The sequence below is a fragment of the Erythranthe guttata genome, chromosome 11 (genome assembly GCF_056151865.1).
Source record: "Erythranthe guttata isolate IM_541 chromosome 11, IM_541, whole genome shotgun sequence".
NCBI lineage: Eukaryota > Viridiplantae > Streptophyta > Magnoliopsida > Lamiales > Phrymaceae > Erythranthe > Erythranthe guttata.
The window spans coordinates 13,041,871-13,063,291 of NC_142543.1; the positions used below are offsets into that span (position 1 = coordinate 13,041,871).

The following is a 21,421-nucleotide window of genomic DNA, read 5'->3' on the forward strand; positions in this document are numbered from 1 at the left end:
TTCACACACCGCTCTTTCTTTTTTCTCTCCCCTTCTCCATCTCTCATCAGTTTTCTCTCATGTTTCGTCATCCCAATTTTCCGTCGAATTTCTCCCTGTTATCTTTTCCCTATCACCGCTGCCATCGAGGCTAATGAGAATTGCGCTGTTGGAGCAGCCGGAGAAGGACAATTGGACCGCGACCGACGTATTTGTTAATGATGGATTCGTTCAATGTGGAAGCTTTCAAAATTCTCGTCATCGTGTATTATTTTTATTACCGAGAGAAACAGGGCTACGGTGACTTTGTCTTTCTCTAGTCAAATTCCTTATTTTGGTTCTATATTGGCTCTCCTTGAGCCATTTTTTTTCTCTGTAGAAGTGTTTAATAATTTCGTAGTTGAATTGGTGGTTTTCGGGGTTGAATTGATGTTTTTCATAGTTGAATTTGTGGTTTTTGTAGGTGTTTTTGTGGTATTTCCGTAGTTGAATTGGTGAAATCAATCATAGGGACGTGATTTATGAAGAATTGTGTTGTGTTGAAGAGTCGGGGATGAAGACGGTGAATTGGAGAAGATCGTATTTTTTGTAGTTGTATTTGCTTAATTTTATAGTAGTTTGCTGGAATTGAAGGTGATTTTTTTGTAGTTTCAATACTTTGTAGTTGTTTTCGATAATTTTGTAATTGTTTTCAAATATTTGTAGTTGATTTCAAGAATCTTATAGTTGATTTTGCTAATTTGTAGTTGTTATTTTTAGGTAAACCTGCTAGTGAAAACAATAATTTTTTGTTGTTTTACAGTTTTTTTTTTATAGTTGATTCAGAAAAAATGAACAAAAAAATAGTTGTTTTTAGTAATTTTGCAATTAATTTCAATTTTCGGTAAACTTGTTGTTGAACGCCACAACTTCGTAGTTGTTTAAGATAATTTTATAGTTGATCATAGAAAAATATGAAATAAAAAAAATTGAAAAAAATTAAATTGTAGATTTAGGAAATATTATAGTTTATTTCGGAAATATTATAGTTGTTTTCGGAAATATTATTGTTGTTTTCGGAAAATTGTAGTTGATTTCAGAATTTTTTTAGCTAATTAAAAAAAAAAGATTTTTATTTTTTCATTTTTTAAAATCTATTTTAAATAAAAAAAGAAAAAAATAAAAAAGAAAAGAAAAAAAGACACTAAAATGGTGGGTAAAGGGTATTGAATAGGAGGACGGTTTTGGAATAAAGGAAGAGATGGATCAATTACTAATAAGTGAAAAGAAACTGCACACATCTTTATTACAAATAATAATATAGGGGGTTCTCACTAATAGTCCCTATTATAATACTACATCACAATAAACCGGAATTTCAGAAATTATTATTGGATTGGAAATCGGGATCTAATATGCGTTGTGAACGAGCCGAGCTCGGCTGTTTTGCCCAGCTCGAGCTCGAGCTTGAGTCCATGTTGCCGAGCTCGAGCTCATCGAGTCAATTTCTTTTGGCTCGAGCTCGAGCCAATTTTGACGAGCTCGGGCTCATTTAGTTGTTTTTTTTATTATTATTTATTTTTTTATTAAAATCATTTAATTTTTCATTAAAAAATATTTATAGGAAAATAAAAAAAAAAATTATAAAATAAATAATGAACTCTAGTATACATCTTTATTTAATTTTTATATTATTATTATAATATTTTATATTATTATGAATCATCTAAGTAATATAGATTTGTTTCTATTTAAATACTAGAAATATTTATTATTATAGACTATTAACTATTTAGTTAATAATAATAGTAACAATAATATATATATATATATATATATATATATATATATATATATATATATATTATTCTGGGGCTTTATGTCAAAACCCCCTCAATAAAATTTTATGTTATGATAAATCAAATTTTTAAGTCGAAATTTGATATAAACTCATTTGACTTAAATTATCTAAAACGCCCTTATTATACTCTCTCTTTAAAATAACTTCCCCATAAATCTTACGGCATTTCAGTTTTTTATTTTTTCATTCTTTTTCTTTTTTTATTGATTTCAAAAAAAATATGGTTTTCTTAAATTAATTTTTTTTAAAATACTTTTATTTTATTTAATCTTTCTATTTAGTTTTTTTTTTCCAACAGGTAGTTTAGAAAATATAGAAAATATGATTTTAACTCCCAATTTTTTTTATGTTTTTTTTTTCAATTTTTTAATTTTTTTTCACAACGGTTATAAAAATTAAAATCCACTGTATATTCACCGAAAATTACTATATATTTTTGAAAACCACTATATATTTTCGAAAACCACTATAAAATTACCCTAAAAATCACGGTAAAATTAACGTAATCCACTTTAATATTAGCATAATCACAACAAACTTATCGAAATCCAGTAAAACATATGAAATCCACTGTGAATGAACGTAATCCACTACTAACACAACTCAAAAAACAACGAAAAAAATCCGCAAATCCACTATTCATAAATCCACTAATTCGAAACCTAAAACCACTATTTGAAAAACACACTATTTGGTCCAGAAAAAGTGCAACACCACCTCCAACAACAAGGATCGCGGGCGTCATTCCGGGTGTTGTACTACGGCGACACAACCACTTAAGTTTCATTCACGAACGCCCAAAACACACGTTCAATGACAAACCCTCTCTCGTGAAACTCACAGTGGTGCGACATGTGTCCAACCAAGTATCCGCCTTCTTGGTGGCCTATGCACCCTTCTTTCCCCATTTGCACAAAACATCCTTAATCTTATCGCATTATCTAACACAGGGCCGGCCCTGCAGTTCTGAATGCCCTGGGCGAACACGACAAAATGTGCCCCTAATAAAATAAATTAACGAAAAAGAGTACCCGATCGTTTATCATTACAAAAAACAAAAAAAAAAAAAAAGGTTCATCTACTAACTATTTATCTTCTATAAACTAAAATTTTATAGCCGAAGAGCCACCATTTTGTCCTTCAAGTAGCCAATTACCTACAAGAATAAACCAGTAGTTAGATGAATCATAGAAGATGTCTTCGAGTTGCACATTTAGAGGCAAAATCATCAATGATATCATCATATTGAATATTTTCCAACATATCTTTTTCAATAGATAAAATTGCTAACGCATTCATTCTACCTTGGGTCATTGTGGTACGCAAGTAGGATTTTAATAATTTCAATTTTGAAAAGCTTCTCTCGGCAGATGCTACAGTTACGGGTATCGTCAACAATATTCTATAAGCAATCATGACATGTGGAAACATATCCATCTTTTTTACAAACTCTAATATTTGAATAGCGGCCCATGGCTTACTTCTATCACATGATTCATTCGGTAACATCACTCGTAACACTTCTAATTCTGAACATAAACATTTTGCATCAATATCAGAAGCATCACCATGTTTCAAAGCATTTTCAAGTTTCACACAAGCATTCATCAAATCACCATCATCCAATGAAATCAATTTCGTAACATCAAATAAGAAACCAAATATAGATTCAAAGTATTGCAATTGTTCAAACCTGCTCTTCAATTGACCTATAGCAATATCTACAATAAAAAGAAAATAATCAATTCTAAAAGATTCTTCGGCAGATTGATTTTCTCTTTCATTATTAGAAACCTCATCGAAGTTTCTTTTTCTACAAATTTTACGTTTCTCATGAAAAAGAGGTTCAACTTCTAGTTCGTAAGCTATGTTTTTTGCCTCAATTATGGCAGAAGCAAACCCGTTTTCTCTATATAATTCAAAAAATGAAAGAAGTCCGGCCAATTGTTTTACAGCAATGTCAAGACGCATGTCCTCGGATTGTAATTTTTTGCTGACTAAGTTAATTTTATGCAAAATATCATGCCAAATCACCAAACTTAAAATAAATTCGAAACTTGAAAGTTCACCGGATGCTAAAGTTTCGGCATCTCTACTTAATTTCGCATCCTCACTGATTTCTACCAACTTAAACAAAGCTTCTCTAATTTTAGAGGCTTGAGTTTTTATTGCTTTTACAGATTCAATATGACTTTCCCATCTTGTTGTAGACAGTGATTTCAAAGTTAATTCATCAACATACTCAAGCAAAACATTCCATCTCTTTGTAGAATTAGCAAATACGTTGTATATGCATTGACATGCTCCAAAAAATGATTTTGCTCTAACACAAGAATTTGCCATATCACAAACAACTAAATTGAGACAATGAGAACCACATGGCATATAAAATGCTCTAGAATTAATATCAAGCAATCTTTTTTGCACACCTTGATGTTTACCTTTCATATTAGAGCCATTATCATAGCCTTGCCCCCTCACATTATCAATATCAAGTTCTAAAGATTGTAAAATAACTTGCAATTCATTGAAAAGTCCCAAACCAGTTGTATCTTCAACATTCAAAAACTCTAAAAAATATTCTTCAATTTTAATTGGAGAATTTGACATGTCTACACATCTTATTATAAGAGTCATTTGTTCTTTGTGACTTGCATCCGGTGTACAATCAAGAATTACCGAAAAATACTTTGCCTCTTTAATTTTTTTAATTATTGCTTCTTTGACTTTTGAGGCTAAGCAACACATCAACTCATTTTGAATCTTATGACTAAGAAAATGATAATGAATTTTTTTTTCTCGAATTAGTCGAAAATGTTCTTGCATTATAGGATCAAATTCCGCAATCATTTCAAGTATGCCCAAAAAATTGCCATTGCCATCTTCGTAAATTTTTTCATGTGTACCACGAAATGCCAAATTATGCGTAGCAAGACATTTAACAACGGCAATTATTCTCAACATAACATGCTTCCAATGTTTTGTATTGCTTTTAATTTGTTCTTGTAATTCTTTATCAATTGTGCTATTTTTGTTCAATCTCATTTGTAGTTCAACACAAGCTCTTAAATTAGTAAGGTGCTCTACGCTATTTTCATGTTGTTTCAACTTGGCACCTAAATGTTTCCAATCATTCACTCCATCGGTTGCTAAAGTACTTTTGGTGTTCATAACTTTAAACAACTTACAACAAAAACAAAAAACTTTATCTAACTCCTTTGAGTAGACCAACCATTTTCTATCGCGAGTCTCACCATTTGGTAACATTTGAACATAATATGTATAGGAAAAACGTCTAGATTCTTTATCCATGGGAAACTTGAAATTTTCATCTCTTTTAGGACCATTTTCTACAAGCAAATCTCTCATTTTTTTATCTAGACCATCCCAAGTTCTTGGGTCATAAATATTCAAAAGATAACTTGGTTCTTCATTCACATCATTTTCATTCTCATTAACATCTTCATTAGAATTATTTTGATTTTCTAAAAGTTCTTCATTCACATTATTTTCACTCTCAAAAAATTCTTCACTCAAATTGTTTTCATTCTCTCGATTATGAGTTGAATTTTCTACCGTGACATTGAACTTCTTACTCCAAAGTTTTTTAATTGAATCTCTTAAACGTTTATCCTCCTCTTCTTCGTTTTTCTTTTTTTCTCGTTTTTGAAATCCAGAGAGTTGTTTCATGATTATAATATATGATTCAATAAATTTATTGCAACAAGCAAGCCAATAACGCCCAAACAACAACCAAGTTCAAAAATAAGAAACTAAAAAAAAAAAAAAAATTCAACAGTTAACAAAGAAGGATAAAACCTGATATTAGCAAATTCTTCTCAATAATCTTGACCCATGCCTTGTGCCCTTGGAGGAGTTGATAGTTTGTTGGAATTGAACAATTATATTGCTCAAGAATCAAGATTAATGGAGAAATTTGAAGAAGTCCTATGTAGAAGCCCTAAGCAGTAAAGAAAAAGAAATAAATTTGGGTCTCTCACCAGTAAACCCTTCAACGTCTCTTTCTCTTTTTTATTTTTTATTTTTTTTATTTTTTTATTCTTTTTCGTGTTTTGGGCTGAAATTTTTATTTTTTATTTTTTTTATTTTTTTATTTTTTTTCGTGTTTTGGGCTGAAATTTGGGCTGAAATCAATTTTGGGCCCCTCCTCTATTTCCAACTTCAAAATTGTTTAGACATATATATATTAAAAAAAAAAAATTATGGGCCCCCCAGGATAATGGGCCCTGGGCAGCTGCCCCACTTGCACTGCACCAGGGCCGGCCCTGATCTAACATCCCTCCCCGCCGCCATTGCTCGATCTGTCAAGAAAATGTAACAAGGAAAAAGAAATCAAAGACATGTCAATTCAATTCATTCAAAACATCTCTCTTTCCAAACAACTTAGAATCCACTCAAATGTTAACGAAATTCACAATAAAATTATCCAAAATCAATTATCGAAATTCACTACAAAGTTATCCATTCAAATACGTTATCGTTCAAAATTCGAAACGAAATCAAAAAAGAAAATTTACAGAATACACAATTAATGCGATAAATACGATTAGAATTGATTACCGAATCAAAGAACAAAAAACGCTAACTTCTGATAGGGAAGATTGACCGGTAATGTATGTAGCTTTTCTGATAACGAAGAACTACCGCAAAAACAATATAGACAATGTGAAAAAGATGGGAAAATAGGAAGATTTAAAAAAAAAAAAACAAAAAAAAAACTTTTTGTGTAACCCAATATTGAAATGACTTGTCGGTTAATTAAATCACTTCAGATTTCGGAAATTTGATTTGGAAGAGAGATAAAAGAGCCGCGGTGATGTCGTGGTGGCTGACAAGGAAGCAGACGGAGGCGGTCCATCAGAGCGGTGAAGATGGGGGAGGCAGCGGTCCATCAGAGCGATGAAGATGGTGGAGGTCTCACCCTCGGTGAAGGAATCGAGATTTGGGGGGATTTGGGGGAAGAGATCGATAATCTGAAGAAGAGAGGGGACGACAGCTACTGTTGAAAGGAGAGAGAGAGAATAAATCTGTAGAAAAAGAAAAGATTTAGAACGTGAATGTTATTGGGTTAGGTGAAGGGCATAAAAGTGAATTAAATTATTTATGATTAATTAAAAGATATTTTGGATTTATCTTGAAAAGAAAAAAAAAAATTGGACCTCTCTTAATTGGACAGTGCATATGAGGGGGTTTGTGAAATAATCCTTATTAATAAATACGAGCCGGCCCGCGAGCTGTCGAACAACTAAAACCCGAGCTCGAGTTCGAGCCTTTATCGAGCCGGCTCGTCGAGTTCACGAGCCGCCTCGACTCGTTTACCACACCTAGTTCCAATTCTATTTCAAAAACAACCAGAGATATCGGAAATGGAAACTTTCTTACTCCCAATTTTCACCCCTACCTATACCCAACTTCTCCAAGAACCTATACCCAATTTCTCCAATAAAATAATAATTATAAATTTTCAATTAAACAAAATGATGATGGACAGTTCTATGAATGTTTAGAAACTTATGTTCACCTTGCTTTCTATAAAATCGTCCAAACCCTTGTTCAGGTAAAAGAATGGGACTCAACCACAGCGGAGTAGTAGTTTTAGCTCAAGTCAACAAACACAGGAATTAAATAAATCGACAAGCAACGCCGTGGCCGCGGCGGAAGGTGGGTGATGAGGACGATGGAATGGGCAGCGCGTAGAGATCACCTCGGCGGAGTACCACGGAAGTTGATCTTCATGGCTGCCGGAGCATTCTCCAAAACTGTAGCCAATCTGCTCAACACCACCACCGTCTACAACCTCGAAACCCTCCTCCGCCACGTCCGCCACCGCCCTCCCGGAGTCCCTCTTCTCACCGTCGCCAATCACATGTCCACGTCAGTCACTCTCTCAAGTAAAGTAGTAGTTTCTTTTCATTTTATACAATCTGCATTATTTCCTATAAGGCTCTGTTTGGTTCGTGTTATTTTGAAAATGAGGAAAATGAAAATGCAAACGCGAATGAGATCAAATAATTTGAGAATCTCTAGAATGTTTGGTTCTCAAGGAATAAGGAAAACGGTGATGAAATTGAATTTGTGGAAATTCTGCCATGGAGGTGAACTACACCCATAATTTGGTGTTTTCTAGGAAATCTATTTTACCTAGAGTCATTTCATCTTTTTACTTGGCATTTTCATTGATCCAAACAGAGCCTTAAATCAACTTGACAAAAAAGGGGAAAATGTGGGGAAGTATTCCGAGTGGTGGCAGTAGTTATAGGGAGACTCTCATAGTAATTGAATTTTGTTATTTCATTCTTTTAGTGGGTAATGAATGTGTTGGATTTTGTAATTCACTATTTGAATTTGGCAGTAAAAGAGTATACTGGTTGAGTTATTTTACTGGTCCATTTGATCGTAAATTGTTCGACTGCTTCAGGTTGGATGATCCATTGATGTGGGGATTCAAGGATTTCCCGATAACTGATCCAGAATTGGGGAGATGGGTACTTGCAGCCGAAGACATATGCTTCAAAAATCCAGTGCTTTCATATTTTTTCCGAATCGGTGCGTACAATTTTAGTTGCCATATCTCTTTTTGATAATGCTGTATTTGATGCTGGACATTTCCCCTAGACAACTCGTTTAAAAATAGTAAAAATAGGCTAATGTTTCTCCTGTTAGTTGCAACTTTATTGGAACCCCGATTAAAATTAAATCAATAACATCATAACTAAAACGAAAAAATTGCATGGTCGATCCCGCGGACTACTCCAGTTCAAAACATGGTTTTCTCTAACCACTAGAAGGAGAGACTTGAATAGTGATGTATCTGTAGATGATGCACATTCGTTTTTTGTTGTCTTCTTATAACGTTTTCATATGCATGTTTCACTTCTATATTGTGTTTCGGCTTTTTATTCATTTGCGGAGTTCATTCTTATTCAAAACCTTGGTTTTGGAGTAATTATTCCGGCTGATTTGGGAAACGTTTGCAATAGGTGATGATAATTTGTAAGTAATTTTGACGGTGAAGATTTGTTTTGTTTCTTGATTTCAAGTCAGTTTTGTAACAGTTTAGTTATCTTTAACACTCCTTATTCACAAAATGTAAAATTGACAGGGAAATGTATTCCTATAACAAGAGGAGGTGGAATCTATCAGGAGCACATGGATGAGGCTCTTGACCGTTTGACCGACGGAGCTTGGGTACTCTTTCTTGCTTGCACGTATTTCTGGACACGTGTTTATATGAAATATTTATATTAGACTTAGTAATCAATTGTTGGTAATACAATTATGTTCAGTAGTATTTTTTTCGACAGCCCTGTAATACATGTGCAGGTATAAATACATATATCCGTGCATTTACCACTTAAAGAGGGCATTGATATATGTCTCGCATTATGACTTTGCGAGAAGTTAATTTAGTTGATTTTATTGCCACTGCTTTAACCACTTCATATATAGAGATCGTCCTTGGGTATTATGCTCAAACGTAATCTCATTTTATTGTGTAAATAAATAATAAAAGTTTTTCATGTGTATTCGGAGTAAATAATTTTTCATGGAATTACTTACCACAGTTGCGCATGCATGAATTTTTTTTTTATTTCTAGTTGACCTTTTCTCATGTCAGTTTTATTTTGTTAGTGAGTATTGAGTTGATATTAACTGTCATATGCATACCGAATTGACTGAGTGTAGTTGTTTTTGCAATATCATACTAGTTTGTTCAACAGATAGAAAAAACTTATTCGTATTTGTGGTCTCAATGTTTTATGCATAATGAACAGGTGCATACGTTTCCAGAGGGGAAAGTATGTCAAGAAGATGCACCTATAAGGCGGTTGAAATGGGGAACTGCAAGTCTCATTGCTCGTGCCCCTGTAACTCCCATAGTCCTGCCAATATTTCATCGTGGTTTTGAAAAGGTATTTCTTTATGTCCTAAATTCAACTTAGTTATCATCGAAAGTATATAGATATCTGGTGATTTATATTTCATGATACTATTTCGGTAGTGTTCGATTAGTTTTTGTAATGAAGTAGATCATCGATCAGCCATGCGTATGCCCATCATATTTAATTTGCTGAAGCCACGTTTATACCAATTAAAGCTTCATAATGCAGGAGATTTTAGCCTTTCAATCTTCTAAAAATGATTCGTTTGCTAGATTGGGATTCCTGATTTATTTTCTGCCCCTGAAATTGGAACAAATTCTCCACGTACTCAAAATTTAATAGGATTAGTGTTTAACTGTTTACTCAGTTTACTGTTAATGAAGACGGATCAGGGACCATGAACTGAAGAAAACCCTCTGTGTTTTTTCGAATTAAAAAAAAAAATACAATTTTTATTTTTATTAGTGTAATCCCCCGTGTTACATTTTTGCAGCTAATTGCTCCCCAAACAGTGATCTTTCTAAGAGTTTGTTTGCCTTTGATTTTCAATTATAACGTGGTTTATGATAATAAACATAACGAGTGATTTTTTTAGTCCTTGGAGTAAGTAAAGGGGTGCAGATAGCAAAAGAAAATCTATTTATAAAGTATAAACTCCGACACAATCATTGCATTAATTGAACTGTTCAAACACAACACCCGGATTGCACTCTTTATAATTGTAGTCGTCGTATTTAAATTGGTAGCTCGAGTAGTCCATTGCATATAGGTTAATCCTCCATAGACTAAGAGATTAATGCTACGGCATATGGCAGAATGTATAAGGTGCTTTCGGTGGTAATTGAGTTTGAGAAGCTCTTAGGGCAAGCTGAACTAGGGGTCCTAAAGATAAAATTCTGCTTTTTGGAGACTTTAGTCGATAATTCATCTAGTGGAAGTTCCTAGAGGGTCTTCCAATTCAGAAACCAACCTTTTCCTAAGTTGCTCTTTTTTTTTTTTTTTTCAAGATTCTAGAACAATTCATAAAAAGATTCAATTTACAGTGCCCATCACTGTATAATTGTTTTTATTTTTTAGAGACTTTGATATAAAAGTGAGTCTCGGAATGGGTCTCGAAAACAAGAAACGAAGACCCATTTTAGAGACACAATTAAGTTTTACCCTTTCGATCTGTTGTTCAGTCATGGTTTACAATATTTGCAGGTAATGCCAGAGAATTATATGTTTGGTCGAAGACCCCCTTTCCCTTTGTGTAAGAAGGATATAGAGATATATATCGGTGAGCCAATTGTGTTCGACATCCCTAAGCTGAAGCAGATGGCTGTAGACACGTCGAGGAAGGAATTTATATCACATTGTCATAGTGAATGGCCCGAGACTGTGTGTGGAATGGATGAGGCAGCACAAAGATGTCTCTACACCAATATATCTGACCGAATACAACTAGTCTTGGAGAAGTTGCGTACTGTTAGCAAAACATGTTTGAACACAAACTGATTCTTGATTATGGTTTAGGAAATACTGAATTAGCAGAGCAGGTTCTACGTTTTGAAACCCATTTTTGACTATGGGCATTTTTGTTGGTTCGATTTGTCAGGTTTTCGGATTGCCGTGAGAACCACCTCGAAAAACAAATCGTATTAGATAAAAAAAAATATGATCATTGTTTGAAGAAATATGTTAATTTTTTGTCAAGCATTTTAGTATGGCGAGATGGGTAAACTGTATAAAATCAATCACGATTGTTTCGAAATCTGCATTCTGTTCATTTTATTGTGTTAAATTTTCTTCGTGTTCTTGTTCCATGCACGAAACCCCCGTTCCGTTCAATCTGTAACTAGTGTGTATTTCAGACAACAAATGTGTGATTGACTTGGTTTTCGAATGATAAACAACTAAATTAGTCCGGCATATACAAAGTACTATATTGTTTTTCTGCACACAAAGTACCTTGTCATCCATTACTAACTTATTATGCAGTTCATTGAATGGTAAAATAAAAAAATTGCCGTGTACAACAACAATACTAATTCTTAAATAAGAAAAGACGCGCGCATAAAAGTATAACAGATAAAAGTTTGAAGGCGTGTCACTTGGTTCTCAAGACAAGATTTGACAAGATCGTATTATGCAATTTTATAAGAACTCAATTTTATAACTGGATTTGGGCAGTAAATACTCAATACAGTCTCTAGTAGAAAAATAACTTTTTACTATGATTTTTTTTTACTCCGGTAAAGAGCTGTAATAAAATATACATTTACTACAGGATAACTTTGAAGTCGTAGTAAATGTTAGGATTTACCGTAGCAAACAAATATTTATTACGAACATTTGCCGTAAAAAAGTTTTTGTCACGCCAGTGCCCGTATATCCTATGGGGCAAATTCGTAGGAAATATGTAGCGAAAACCTTTACACTACGGATTTAGAACATTTTACTACGGTTATGGTTATAGTAAAAAGTCTTTTTTCTACTAGTCAGTGAGTATTACACAATTTCTGAATACGCTCAAATAAGAGCTAGAGATTATAGAAAAATTTGATCCGTGAGTATATGATCCGTTTAAAACTCGTTATCAAAACTATTAGGGCCCTTTTGCTTTGGGTGATTTAGAGGTGATAAATTATATTGTCCAGTGAATCAAACGTTTGCTTGTTTTTTGAGCAAATGGACTATATGTGGGGCCCATGGACATATCCCACTGCATTATGATTCAATTGTCACACCTGGGAGGTGAGATTCCACAATCCACTCCTTCCCCGCGCTGGCCCACCCTGCAAAATGACAAAGTAGCCCTGACTTGTTTTTATAATTACACGGGAATCATATAAATAGTACTTCTCTTCCATTTCGATGGACGAAACTCACATCCTCCAGAAGATGACCATTCCGATTTCCGACTGAGAAGAAGAATTTCAAGATGAAGGAACAGAGAATGTAAAGCCGAAATTTTACGTATGCCTGAGATTGAACATAACGAATATGAAATGATCGAACAGGGCTAATGGCAGCTGAATAAGTGCTCAAATGCTGATAACACCATTTCCCATGTTTCCGAAAAAGAACGGCAACAACCCGAACCTACAGATCTGCCTCTCGAAGATTAATAAGGCGAAAAAAGATCGAATGGGACATAGCTATTTTTATAGGAAGTGTTGTCAGTAACTGTTCTCTTCCATATTGTTGGAACCCGAGCTCATCTCGAAATATTTCAAATTGGTGTAAGATAAAATGGATTGTTCCGTTGTTGAATGAGCGTCAAGGAATTTTAATAGCCAGAATGAGAAATCGAGCTTTGCGTTTGAAATGTTTTTGGCCTGTTTTGCATGTGTGAGGGTAAATTAGTCATTTCATTGACAATCCTTCCATGTCAGTCAAAACAAACATGAGGTTAAGATGTCATGCTTAATTTATTCAACACAAGCAAATATGAGTTCAAAAAAATTACATAATCATCTCCACTCCAAATCTATCTTATCTATATTAACCCACCAATCCATACCCCAAAAGCAAAAGGGCCCTTAGGGGTTTAGAAATGATTTTGAAGTCTTTCTTTTGGTGACAAATAACCTTTGATGCCATTTTCTTGATAACCAAACAAAGCAACAAAACGATTCTAAAAATAACTCATCTTGAAAATGATGGTCCTCAATTTACAGCAAAACCCTCATTCGGCACCCACGACCGCCCCTGTAATCGCCTTCACCACCCCGAAGAACTATGCCAGCAGACTCTCTGACGTCATACGCCTCAAGGGCTGGACTCCTCTGTGGTGCCCTACACTCTCCGTCGACACCACCCCACACACCACTTCCTCCATCCAACACTACTTTCTCTCTCTAGACCCCCCTCTCCGTCATTTCTCCGCCGTTGCATTCACTTCCAGAACCGGAATCACCGCCTTCTCAGAAGCTCTGTCCGCCATCGCCGCTGCACCTCCGTTCGGCCCAGATGGAGATCTTTTCACACTTTCAGCTCTGGGGAAAGATTCTGAGCTTCTCACTGAATCTTTCGTCGCTAAATTGTGCGTGAATCCGGCGAGAGTAAGGGTACTTGTTCCTCCAATTGCGACGCCGAGTGGGCTGGTGGAAGCTTTGGGATTGGGATTGGGGAGAAAGGTTTTGTGCCCTGTCCCTCTCGTGATAGGATTGAAAGAGCCGCCGGTGGTGCCGGAGTTTCTGGCGGGTTTAGCCAGGCGGGGTTGGGTCCCCGTCAGAGTAAATGCTTACGAAACGCGGTGGCGCGGCGGTGGTGTTGCGGGGCTGGTGGCCGGAATGATGGAGGAGCATTGCGGTGTGGATGCTATTGTGTTCACGAGCACGGCGGAGGTTGAGGGGCTGCTGAAGAGCTTGGAGGAACTGGGATTGGATTGGGGGATGGTGAGGCGGATGTGCCCGCGATTGGTGGCGGCGGCGCACGGCCCTGTGACGGCGGTGGGGGCGGAGCAATTGGGTGTGGAGATTGATGTGGTTAGTTCCAAGTTTCATAGTTTTTACGGCGTTGTGGATGCACTCGACTGCTGGTGGAAATCTTTCCACTGCTCAACTTCACCATCTTAGTCCTTTTACTCCCAAAAAAAAAAAAAAAAAAAAAGTATAGTTTATACTAGTTTTTATTTTATATTATTACTATTTTTCTTGGGATCACTATTTCAAATACTAACTTTTGCTTACTTGAATACCAAAAAAATAATAAATAAATAATTAATTGTAAATTACTTTAATGCTCTTAATGAAAATTAAAACCAAAAAAATATTACAAATACTATTTTTCTTTCTTAAATACCAAATAATCAAAAACCTAAAAAGAACATTTCCCTCCTCACTCACAAACCCCTCACCTCTTCCACCTCCTTCTTCTCCCTCCCCAAAAACCCTCCTAAAAAACCTCAAAACAAAAGAAATCAAAACCTTACACAACTTGCAAAATGGCGTCAAATGACAATAGAATGGTAGTTTACGAGCAAGGAGAACCCATTAAGGTATGTATTCATGTATTTTTTGAGCTAAAACATCGATTTTGATTTTTTTTTTTTAAACTCGCCATCAATTTTCGACACATACAGGTCGAAAATACTCTTATTTTTTCGACATGTATGTGTCGAAAAACATAACAATTCATATTTTATTCAGTTTCGACACCTAAGTGTCGAATTTTGATACAATTTTCGACACCTAAGTGTCGAACATGACTTATATTTTCGACACTTAAGTGTCGAAACTGACCTCTATTTTCGACACTTAAGTGTCGAAAATATGGGTCATTTTTGACACTTAGGTGTCGATTTTGTTCCTGTTGCAAATTTAGTTGTCTTATATTTTCGACACTTTTGTGTAGATCGATTGCACCCATTCATTTACCACGTCAGAAACATTCCCAACAAAAGAAGCTTTATTGGCATGGGTACGTGAAGTATGTAAAAGAATTGGAATGGTGTTAATGATTGCGGGTTCGAGTGACGGGGATAGAGGACGTAGGACACCGTATGTGATTGTTCGTTGTGAGCGTGGGGGCCATTATGTTGGCAAGAAGGTACCAGGTGAAGATGATCAAAGACTGGGAAAAAGGAGCACCGGTTCAAAGAAATGCAATTGTCCGTTTAAATTGAAGGGGACAAAAGAACACAAGGATGATGAAAAGGCTGAGTGGAAATTGGATGTTTATAGTGGTATTCACAACCACAACTTATTTGAAAACTTGCACGGACACTCTTATGTTGGAAGATTATCAAAGGAGCAGGTTTCCTTTGTTCACACTATGAAGAAAGCAATGGTGAAACCAAGGGCAATTCTAAGAGCATTGAAGGAAAAGGACCCGTCTAATGTAACTGGTATGAAGACAGTTTACAATACTATCTCTAAGTTAAATTTCAGTGAATTGGATGGGAGATCTCAATTGCAATCATTGTTCGTCAAGTTGAAAGAAGATGAAATTAACCCCAAATATATTTCAATATAACATAAATAACATATTCTAAGTGTTTTTTGGACAAAAAAAATAAAAATTTCAAATTATCGAAAAAAATTAAAAAATGAAACAGTTTAAATTCGACAGCTAGCTGTCGAATTTCAACTGTTTCAAATTTTTTTTTTTCGATAATTTGAATTTTTTTTTTTTTGTGAAATTAAGCCCAAATATATTGCAATATAACATAAATAACATATTCTAAGTGTTTTTGGACAAAAAAAATAAAAATTTCAAATTATCGAAAAAAATTAAAAAATGAAACAGTTTACATTCGACAGCTAGCTGTCGAATTTGAACTGTTTCAAATTTTTTTTTTCGATAATTTGAAATTTTTATTTTTTTTTGTGAAATTAACCCCAAATATATTGCAATATAACATAAATAACATATTCTAAGTGTTTTTGGACAAATTCATGTAGTCCGGCGAAGTATCCGCCTCCCCGAGTTCAACTTCAACAGACCTCGACTCCTCGTCCAGACAATACTCCTCCCACCGATCAGAGAAACGTTCGCCATACGCAACGAATATTGAGTTCTGGACTGATCGACCTTTGTTAACTAGAGCTTTGTACATATCTTTTGACATGTATACACGACCTGGAATAATTTGCACCCGGTTGAACTGCCTCAACACTCTGTCCGGATGATATGCCTCGAAGTGGTCCATGCAACATATCATCCCACTAAACCAAGCAGAATCTGGCATCGGGAAACGATCACGAATAGCCGTATACGGTGACCATAAAACCTAGTAAAATAAATAAAAAATTAGATTTAAAAACCTACTTAAGTAGTAATAACAAATTATTAAACTGGTATTTTACCTGATCGGGGATCAAATCATCTAATCGAGATCGCAGGTACGACGCTCGTTCAGGCGTTGAAGTAGTCTTTGACTGAGGCTCCCATCGGCTCGCTAATGGCCCCTCGAATTCCGTCTTCAATGTGCCACCCGCCAAATAAGGAAAGTGCTCGTAAATCCATGATTGAAAGAGCGTCAGCCAGCCAGCCATCGAGTTCGTTGATTTTTGTGAGGCTGACGAAAGCTCATCGTACAACCGACAAAGACATGCAGTGCCCCAAGCATACTCGCCGATCCGATCCAAATCAGAGACGAGATTTAGATACTCCACGCTTACCATGTTGCCTGTCTTGTCGCACAGTATAGTACACCCGAGCAAAAATAACAAATACGCCCGAATGGCGTATGTCCTCTTCTCCGCACTGTCTCTCATGGTCACTTTGCTAAATTTAGCCTTCAACCATTCCAACTTCACCGCTTTCTTCTTGTCTACATCGTCCGGGTACTCACCAAGCAACTCGAACATCAAACTACTGGGCTTCGTTTTGGAATCACGGATCAAACGCTCGCAAGATACGGTACGCCCAACAACTGGCAAACCGACCAACGTACTCACATCATCAAGTGTGATGGTCATCTCTCCAACCGGTAAATGAAATGTGTTGGTAGCTGGCTGCCATCTCTCTATGAATGCTCTAAGTAGATGGCCGTCCACAGTGTTTTACGATGCTTGTACAACTGACATTAATCCACCTCTTTGTACTACCTCTGTAATAAACGGCGCCGGCACCCAACCTTTCAAAGTTCCTGTGTGATTTCGAATTCGAAATTCTGAGCCGCGCTCCGAGCGCTCTGGACCTCCATTCACAATATGATAAGCAATGTGCTTATCAAAATTTGTGTACAATTCCGGTATCTCGGGACCTCTGACCGGTTCGTTGCTCGAATTACCAACGTCTACAGTCGAGGGAAGAGCCGGCATCAGATTCGTTGAGGAAGAACCCTCTCCAGACTTCTTCTTGGTCGTGGTCTTTTTCTTGGTCGTGATTGCCTTGCCCTTGCCCTTATCGGATAATTCCTTCCTCTTCTTACGGTTCGAGACAGTCGGAGGTATACGAGGTTCACGTGGTTCTTCCACTGCAAAATAACACAAATAAAAATAAATATACATAATATAAACACAAGGAAATAAAAATAAGAAAGAAAAAAAATTAATTAAAAAAAAAAAAAAAAAAGATTACACATAGTAATTTCGACAACCAACTGTCGAAATATGCTAGAGAATTCGACAATTAGCTGTCGAATTTTCTACAAAATTTCGACAGCTAACTGTCGAATTCTCTAGCATATTTCGACAGTTGGTTGTCGAATTATCAAAAAATCAAAATAATCGACAACTACATGTCGATTTTTGTAGAATTTTCGACATCAATCTGTCGAAAATCCAGCAAAAATTCGACATGTACAGGTCGATTATTTTGAACGAAGAACCGACCCACGAATCTCAAATCAATGCTCAAATCGACTGAAATTAGATGCACTCATTACTAATTAACGATCATTTCTACCTAAAACAATCAAATCCTAATTACCCATATCAAACAATCAAATCCTAAGTAAATATTAAAGAAAAAAAATTCGAAAAAAATTATTACTTGGATGAAACCGGAACGAAGAAGCGGCGGCGGGTTGATAACAATGGACGAAGAAGCGGCGGCGGCGTACGGTGGCGTTCGGCGGCATTCGGCGGCGGCGGCGTCGGCGGCGAGGCTTGGAGAGGGTTGGAGGTTTTTTTTTTACAACAAAGGTTTTTTTTCTTTTTTTTTTTATTTGGTTTTTGAATAGGTAATTTCTAAAAAAAATTGATATAATTGATATTTTTTGTATGAAAGGGTGTTTTTGTACTTTTCTTTTTATTTTGGTATTAAAGTAAGAAAAAACTGATAAATATGTACTCAATTTTGGTTTTAAACTTGGTAGTATTCAAGTAAGCAAAAGTTGGGATTTAAAATAGTTGCCCCCATTTTTCTTAGATCAATGGCATTTTTTTTAGAGTAAAAAGCAGTTTGCCCCCTAAACTAATGGCTGATTTGCACTTTACCCCCCAAACAAAAAAAATTTGCACGTTTTTACCTTAACTCGTTAATTCGTTGCACGGTGCCCCCTGAACTCAATTTTCCGGCAACTTTGACCGGAAAGTTAAAATATGTGCCTTGCACGTGAGATTTTCAGGGGTAAATTCGTCCATTCACTTACATTCTAAATATTAAATATAAATTAATCTTTAAAAACAAAAAAAAAAAAAAAATTGTTATCTTCTTCCCTTCACCCACCACCCTCCAAAACCCAGCCAAAAATCCCGTCAGCCACTTGCCGGCAGTTTAATCCGACGATGCCATTCTCTTAATCGTCCTCCACTCTCTCGCAACCCCCGACCACCAACCCCACCCCGGCAAATCATCATAACCTCTAAACTATTACCAACCCGCCGCGCCATTACTTGCCTCGTTTCCTCCTCCGTTTGCCGATCGAATCTTCCACCATAGAAGTATAAAAACAGAGATTCCCCAATTTCTATTTAAGAATTCACCACCTCCGGCAAATCATCTCCACATCCACCTTCCCCACCTTGATTCCACCTCTAAACTAATTTCAACCCGCCGCCGTCACATACCTCGTTTCATCCTCAGTCCGCCGACCGAGTCTTCGACCATAGAAGTAAAAAAAGGATCTTCCCCAATTTTTCTTTTTAAGAAATCACCATCTCTGCCTATGCTCCTTCGATGTGAAAGATCGTAATCTCATCCCGTTCTTCTTTGGATCTATGAGTAAAATAGGATTAGAAAACATTTTATTTGAACTGAATTTGGGGGTTGAATCTGGGCCGCCGAGGAGATGTAATGCACCAATTGACAGAGATGGATGTTGCTGTTGTTTTTTCGCCGGAGAATGTTGCGTGGCTCGCCCACGAAGCTATATCCGTGAAGAGAGGAGCGGTGTTGGTCGTCGGAGAATTTGGGATTTTCTTGAAATTAACGTTTGAAGTTTTTTTGGCCAGGGATGGGGTTTACCGTTTACTGTTTGGGAAGGAAGGTGGTGACATGGATTAAAGCTTTTTTTCCTTTTGTTTTTCTTTTTTTCTTTTTTCTTTTCTTTTTTTTTCTTTTAATATTATTTGTATTTAATATTAAAGATGCAAAAGAATGGACGAGTTTACCCCAAAAAATCTCACGTGCAAAGCACATGTTTTAACTTTCCGGTCAAAATTACCGGAAAATTGAGTTCAGGGGGCACCGTGCAATGAATTAATGAGTTTGGGTAAAAACGTGCAAATTTTTTTTGTTTGGGGGGTAAAGTGCAAATCGGCCCTTAGTTTAGGGGGCAAACTGTTTTTTACTCTTTTTTTTACGGGACTTTACAAATAAGCCCATCAATGGGTACTTATTTATAAAGAGATCAAGACAAAAAACTCTTTTACCAATACGTCCACACATGGTCCAGATTTTTGTAAAGGACTAAAATAACCCCTCATACTTTAATATGCTCCAATTTCATCCGTAACTTAATTTAACTTCAATTTGACCCCAAATTTCACAAATGATTCAATTTTGACCAAAACTTTTTTTTTTCAAATTTTTTTTTTTTTCAAAAACTTTTTTTTTTCCCGCCGGATTCCGGCGTTGACCGGCGGTCAACGCCGGTCTCCGGCATTGACTTTTTCAACTTTTTTTTTTTCTTTCTTTCTTCCGTATTTTTTCGCCGGATTCTGGTGTTAACCGGCGTTCAACGCCCGACGTTGACTTTTTAATTTTTTTTTTTCTTCTTTTTTTTTTCTGTAACTTTTTTTTTTTCCGTTTAAACAGCAATATTGTTGTGATTGATAGTAATATTAACTATCTTACTGTTAAACACAGTAAAATTAACTAAACTATAGTTTAACACAATAATATTGCTATATTAATCTCTAGCACATTAATATTAACACAACAAAACTCATTATTATTGTGTAATAAAGTAATATTACTATGTTGACCGTTCAACAAATGTAAACATAATAAAAAAAACCAAAAGAATTAATATTACTGTGAGTGACAGTAATATTACTATAGCAACAGTAATATTACCGTCAACCACAGTAATATTACAATAATATACAGTAATATTATTACGTTACTCCGTGAATAACTCAAACAAACAAAAAATCCAAATAAAATAATAATATTGATGTGGTTGACATCAATATTACTATAACAACAGTAATATTACCGTCAACCACAGTAATATTATTTTGTTTGCAGTAATATTACTATAATAGACAGTAATATTATTACGTTACTCCGTGAATAACTCAAACAAAACAAAAACCCCAAAAAAATAATAATATTGATGTTGTTGACAGTAATATTATTGTGTTTACAGTTATTTTACTGTCAACGACAGTAATATAATTACGTTGACTTGTCAACAAATCAAACAAAATAAAAAAAAACAATAAAAAATAAAAAAAAATAATATTACATTAATTTACTGTCAACGGCAGCACAATTACATAAATGTAATGTCAACGGCAGTACAATTACGTCAATTAACTGTCATTGACAGTATAATTACGTTAATTTACTGTCAGTGACAGCACAATTACGGTCAACGTTTAGCGGCGGACGTGGAAAAACAAAACAAACCAAACAAAAAAAAAAAAAAAACTTAAAAAAAACACTAAAAAAAGTCAACGACGGAGAGCGCCGGAAACCGGCGAAAAAATCCGGAAGAAAAGAAAAAAAAAAAAAAAAAAGTCAACGCCGGAGACCGGCGTTGACCGCCGGTCAACGCCAGAATCCGGCGGCAATTTTTTTTTTTTGAAAAAAAATATGTTTGTGAAAAAAAAAAGTTTTGGGTCAAAATTGAATAATTTGTGAAATTTGGGGT

General features: G+C 35.5%; 4 protein-coding genes and 1 long non-coding RNA gene across 5 annotated transcripts; 3 read left to right on the forward strand and 2 right to left on the reverse strand.

Moving 5' to 3' along the window:
* Window positions 1-2,815: 2,815 nt before the first annotated feature.
* LOC148767018 (uncharacterized) lies at window positions 2,816-5,622 on the reverse strand. Its single transcript, XM_088825659.1, has one exon. The coding sequence runs from the start codon at window positions 5,507-5,509 to the stop codon at window positions 3,005-3,007; it is 2,505 nt and encodes an 834-aa protein (XP_088681785.1). The 5' UTR covers window positions 5,510-5,622; the 3' UTR covers window positions 2,816-3,004.
* On the reverse strand, window positions 2,816-5,791 carry LOC148767019 (uncharacterized). Its single transcript, XR_016034424.1, has 2 exons — window positions 5,639-5,791; window positions 2,816-2,975 (listed from the first exon to the last, which is right to left on the reverse strand). It is a non-coding gene; the product is annotated as an uncharacterized LOC148767019 (long non-coding RNA).
* A 1,402-nt stretch (window positions 5,792-7,193) lies between these two features.
* On the forward strand, window positions 7,194-11,506 carry LOC105971153 (Phospholipid/glycerol acyltransferase family protein). Its single transcript, XM_012996000.2, has 5 exons — window positions 7,194-7,714; window positions 8,259-8,386; window positions 8,943-9,028; window positions 9,616-9,753; window positions 10,927-11,506. The coding sequence occupies exons 1-5, from the start codon at window positions 7,509-7,511 to the stop codon at window positions 11,218-11,220; spliced, it is 852 nt and encodes a 283-aa protein (XP_012851454.1). The 5' UTR covers window positions 7,194-7,508; the 3' UTR covers window positions 11,221-11,506.
* A 1,861-nt stretch (window positions 11,507-13,367) lies between these two features.
* Window positions 13,368-14,285, forward strand: LOC105971121 (uncharacterized). The gene has a single exon (XM_012995967.1). The coding sequence runs from the start codon at window positions 13,368-13,370 to the stop codon at window positions 14,283-14,285; it is 918 nt and encodes a 305-aa protein (XP_012851421.1).
* An 871-nt stretch (window positions 14,286-15,156) lies between these two features.
* On the forward strand, window positions 15,157-15,646 carry LOC105971120 (uncharacterized). Its single transcript, XM_012995966.1, has 2 exons — window positions 15,157-15,556; window positions 15,600-15,646. The coding sequence occupies exons 1-2, from the start codon at window positions 15,157-15,159 to the stop codon at window positions 15,644-15,646; spliced, it is 447 nt and encodes a 148-aa protein (XP_012851420.1).
* The last annotated feature ends 5,775 nt before the right edge of the window (window positions 15,647-21,421 follow it).

Bases quoted from the DNA above. Each gene is read 5' to 3' on its own strand.
- LOC105971120 (XM_012995966.1), top strand. From the start codon at position 15,157: ATGGTGTTAATGATTGCGGGTTCGAGTGACGGGGATAGAGGACGTAGG. The intron at 15,557-15,599 runs GTATGAAGACAG...GTTAAATTTCAG, and splicing joins GGACCCGTCTAATGTAACTG to TGAATTGGATGGGAGATCTC.
- LOC105971121 (XM_012995967.1), top strand. From the start codon at position 13,368: ATGGTCCTCAATTTACAGCAAAACCCTCATTCGGCACCCACGACCGCC.
- LOC148767018 (XM_088825659.1), bottom strand. From the start codon at position 5,509: ATGAAACAACTCTCTGGATTTCAAAAACGAGAAAAAAAGAAAAACGAA.
- LOC105971153 (XM_012996000.2), top strand. From the start codon at position 7,509: ATGAGGACGATGGAATGGGCAGCGCGTAGAGATCACCTCGGCGGAGTA. The intron at 8,387-8,942 runs GTGCGTACAATT...TAAAATTGACAG, and splicing joins TTCATATTTTTTCCGAATCG to GGAAATGTATTCCTATAACA. The intron at 9,754-10,926 runs GTATTTCTTTAT...CAATATTTGCAG, and splicing joins TTCATCGTGGTTTTGAAAAG to GTAATGCCAGAGAATTATAT.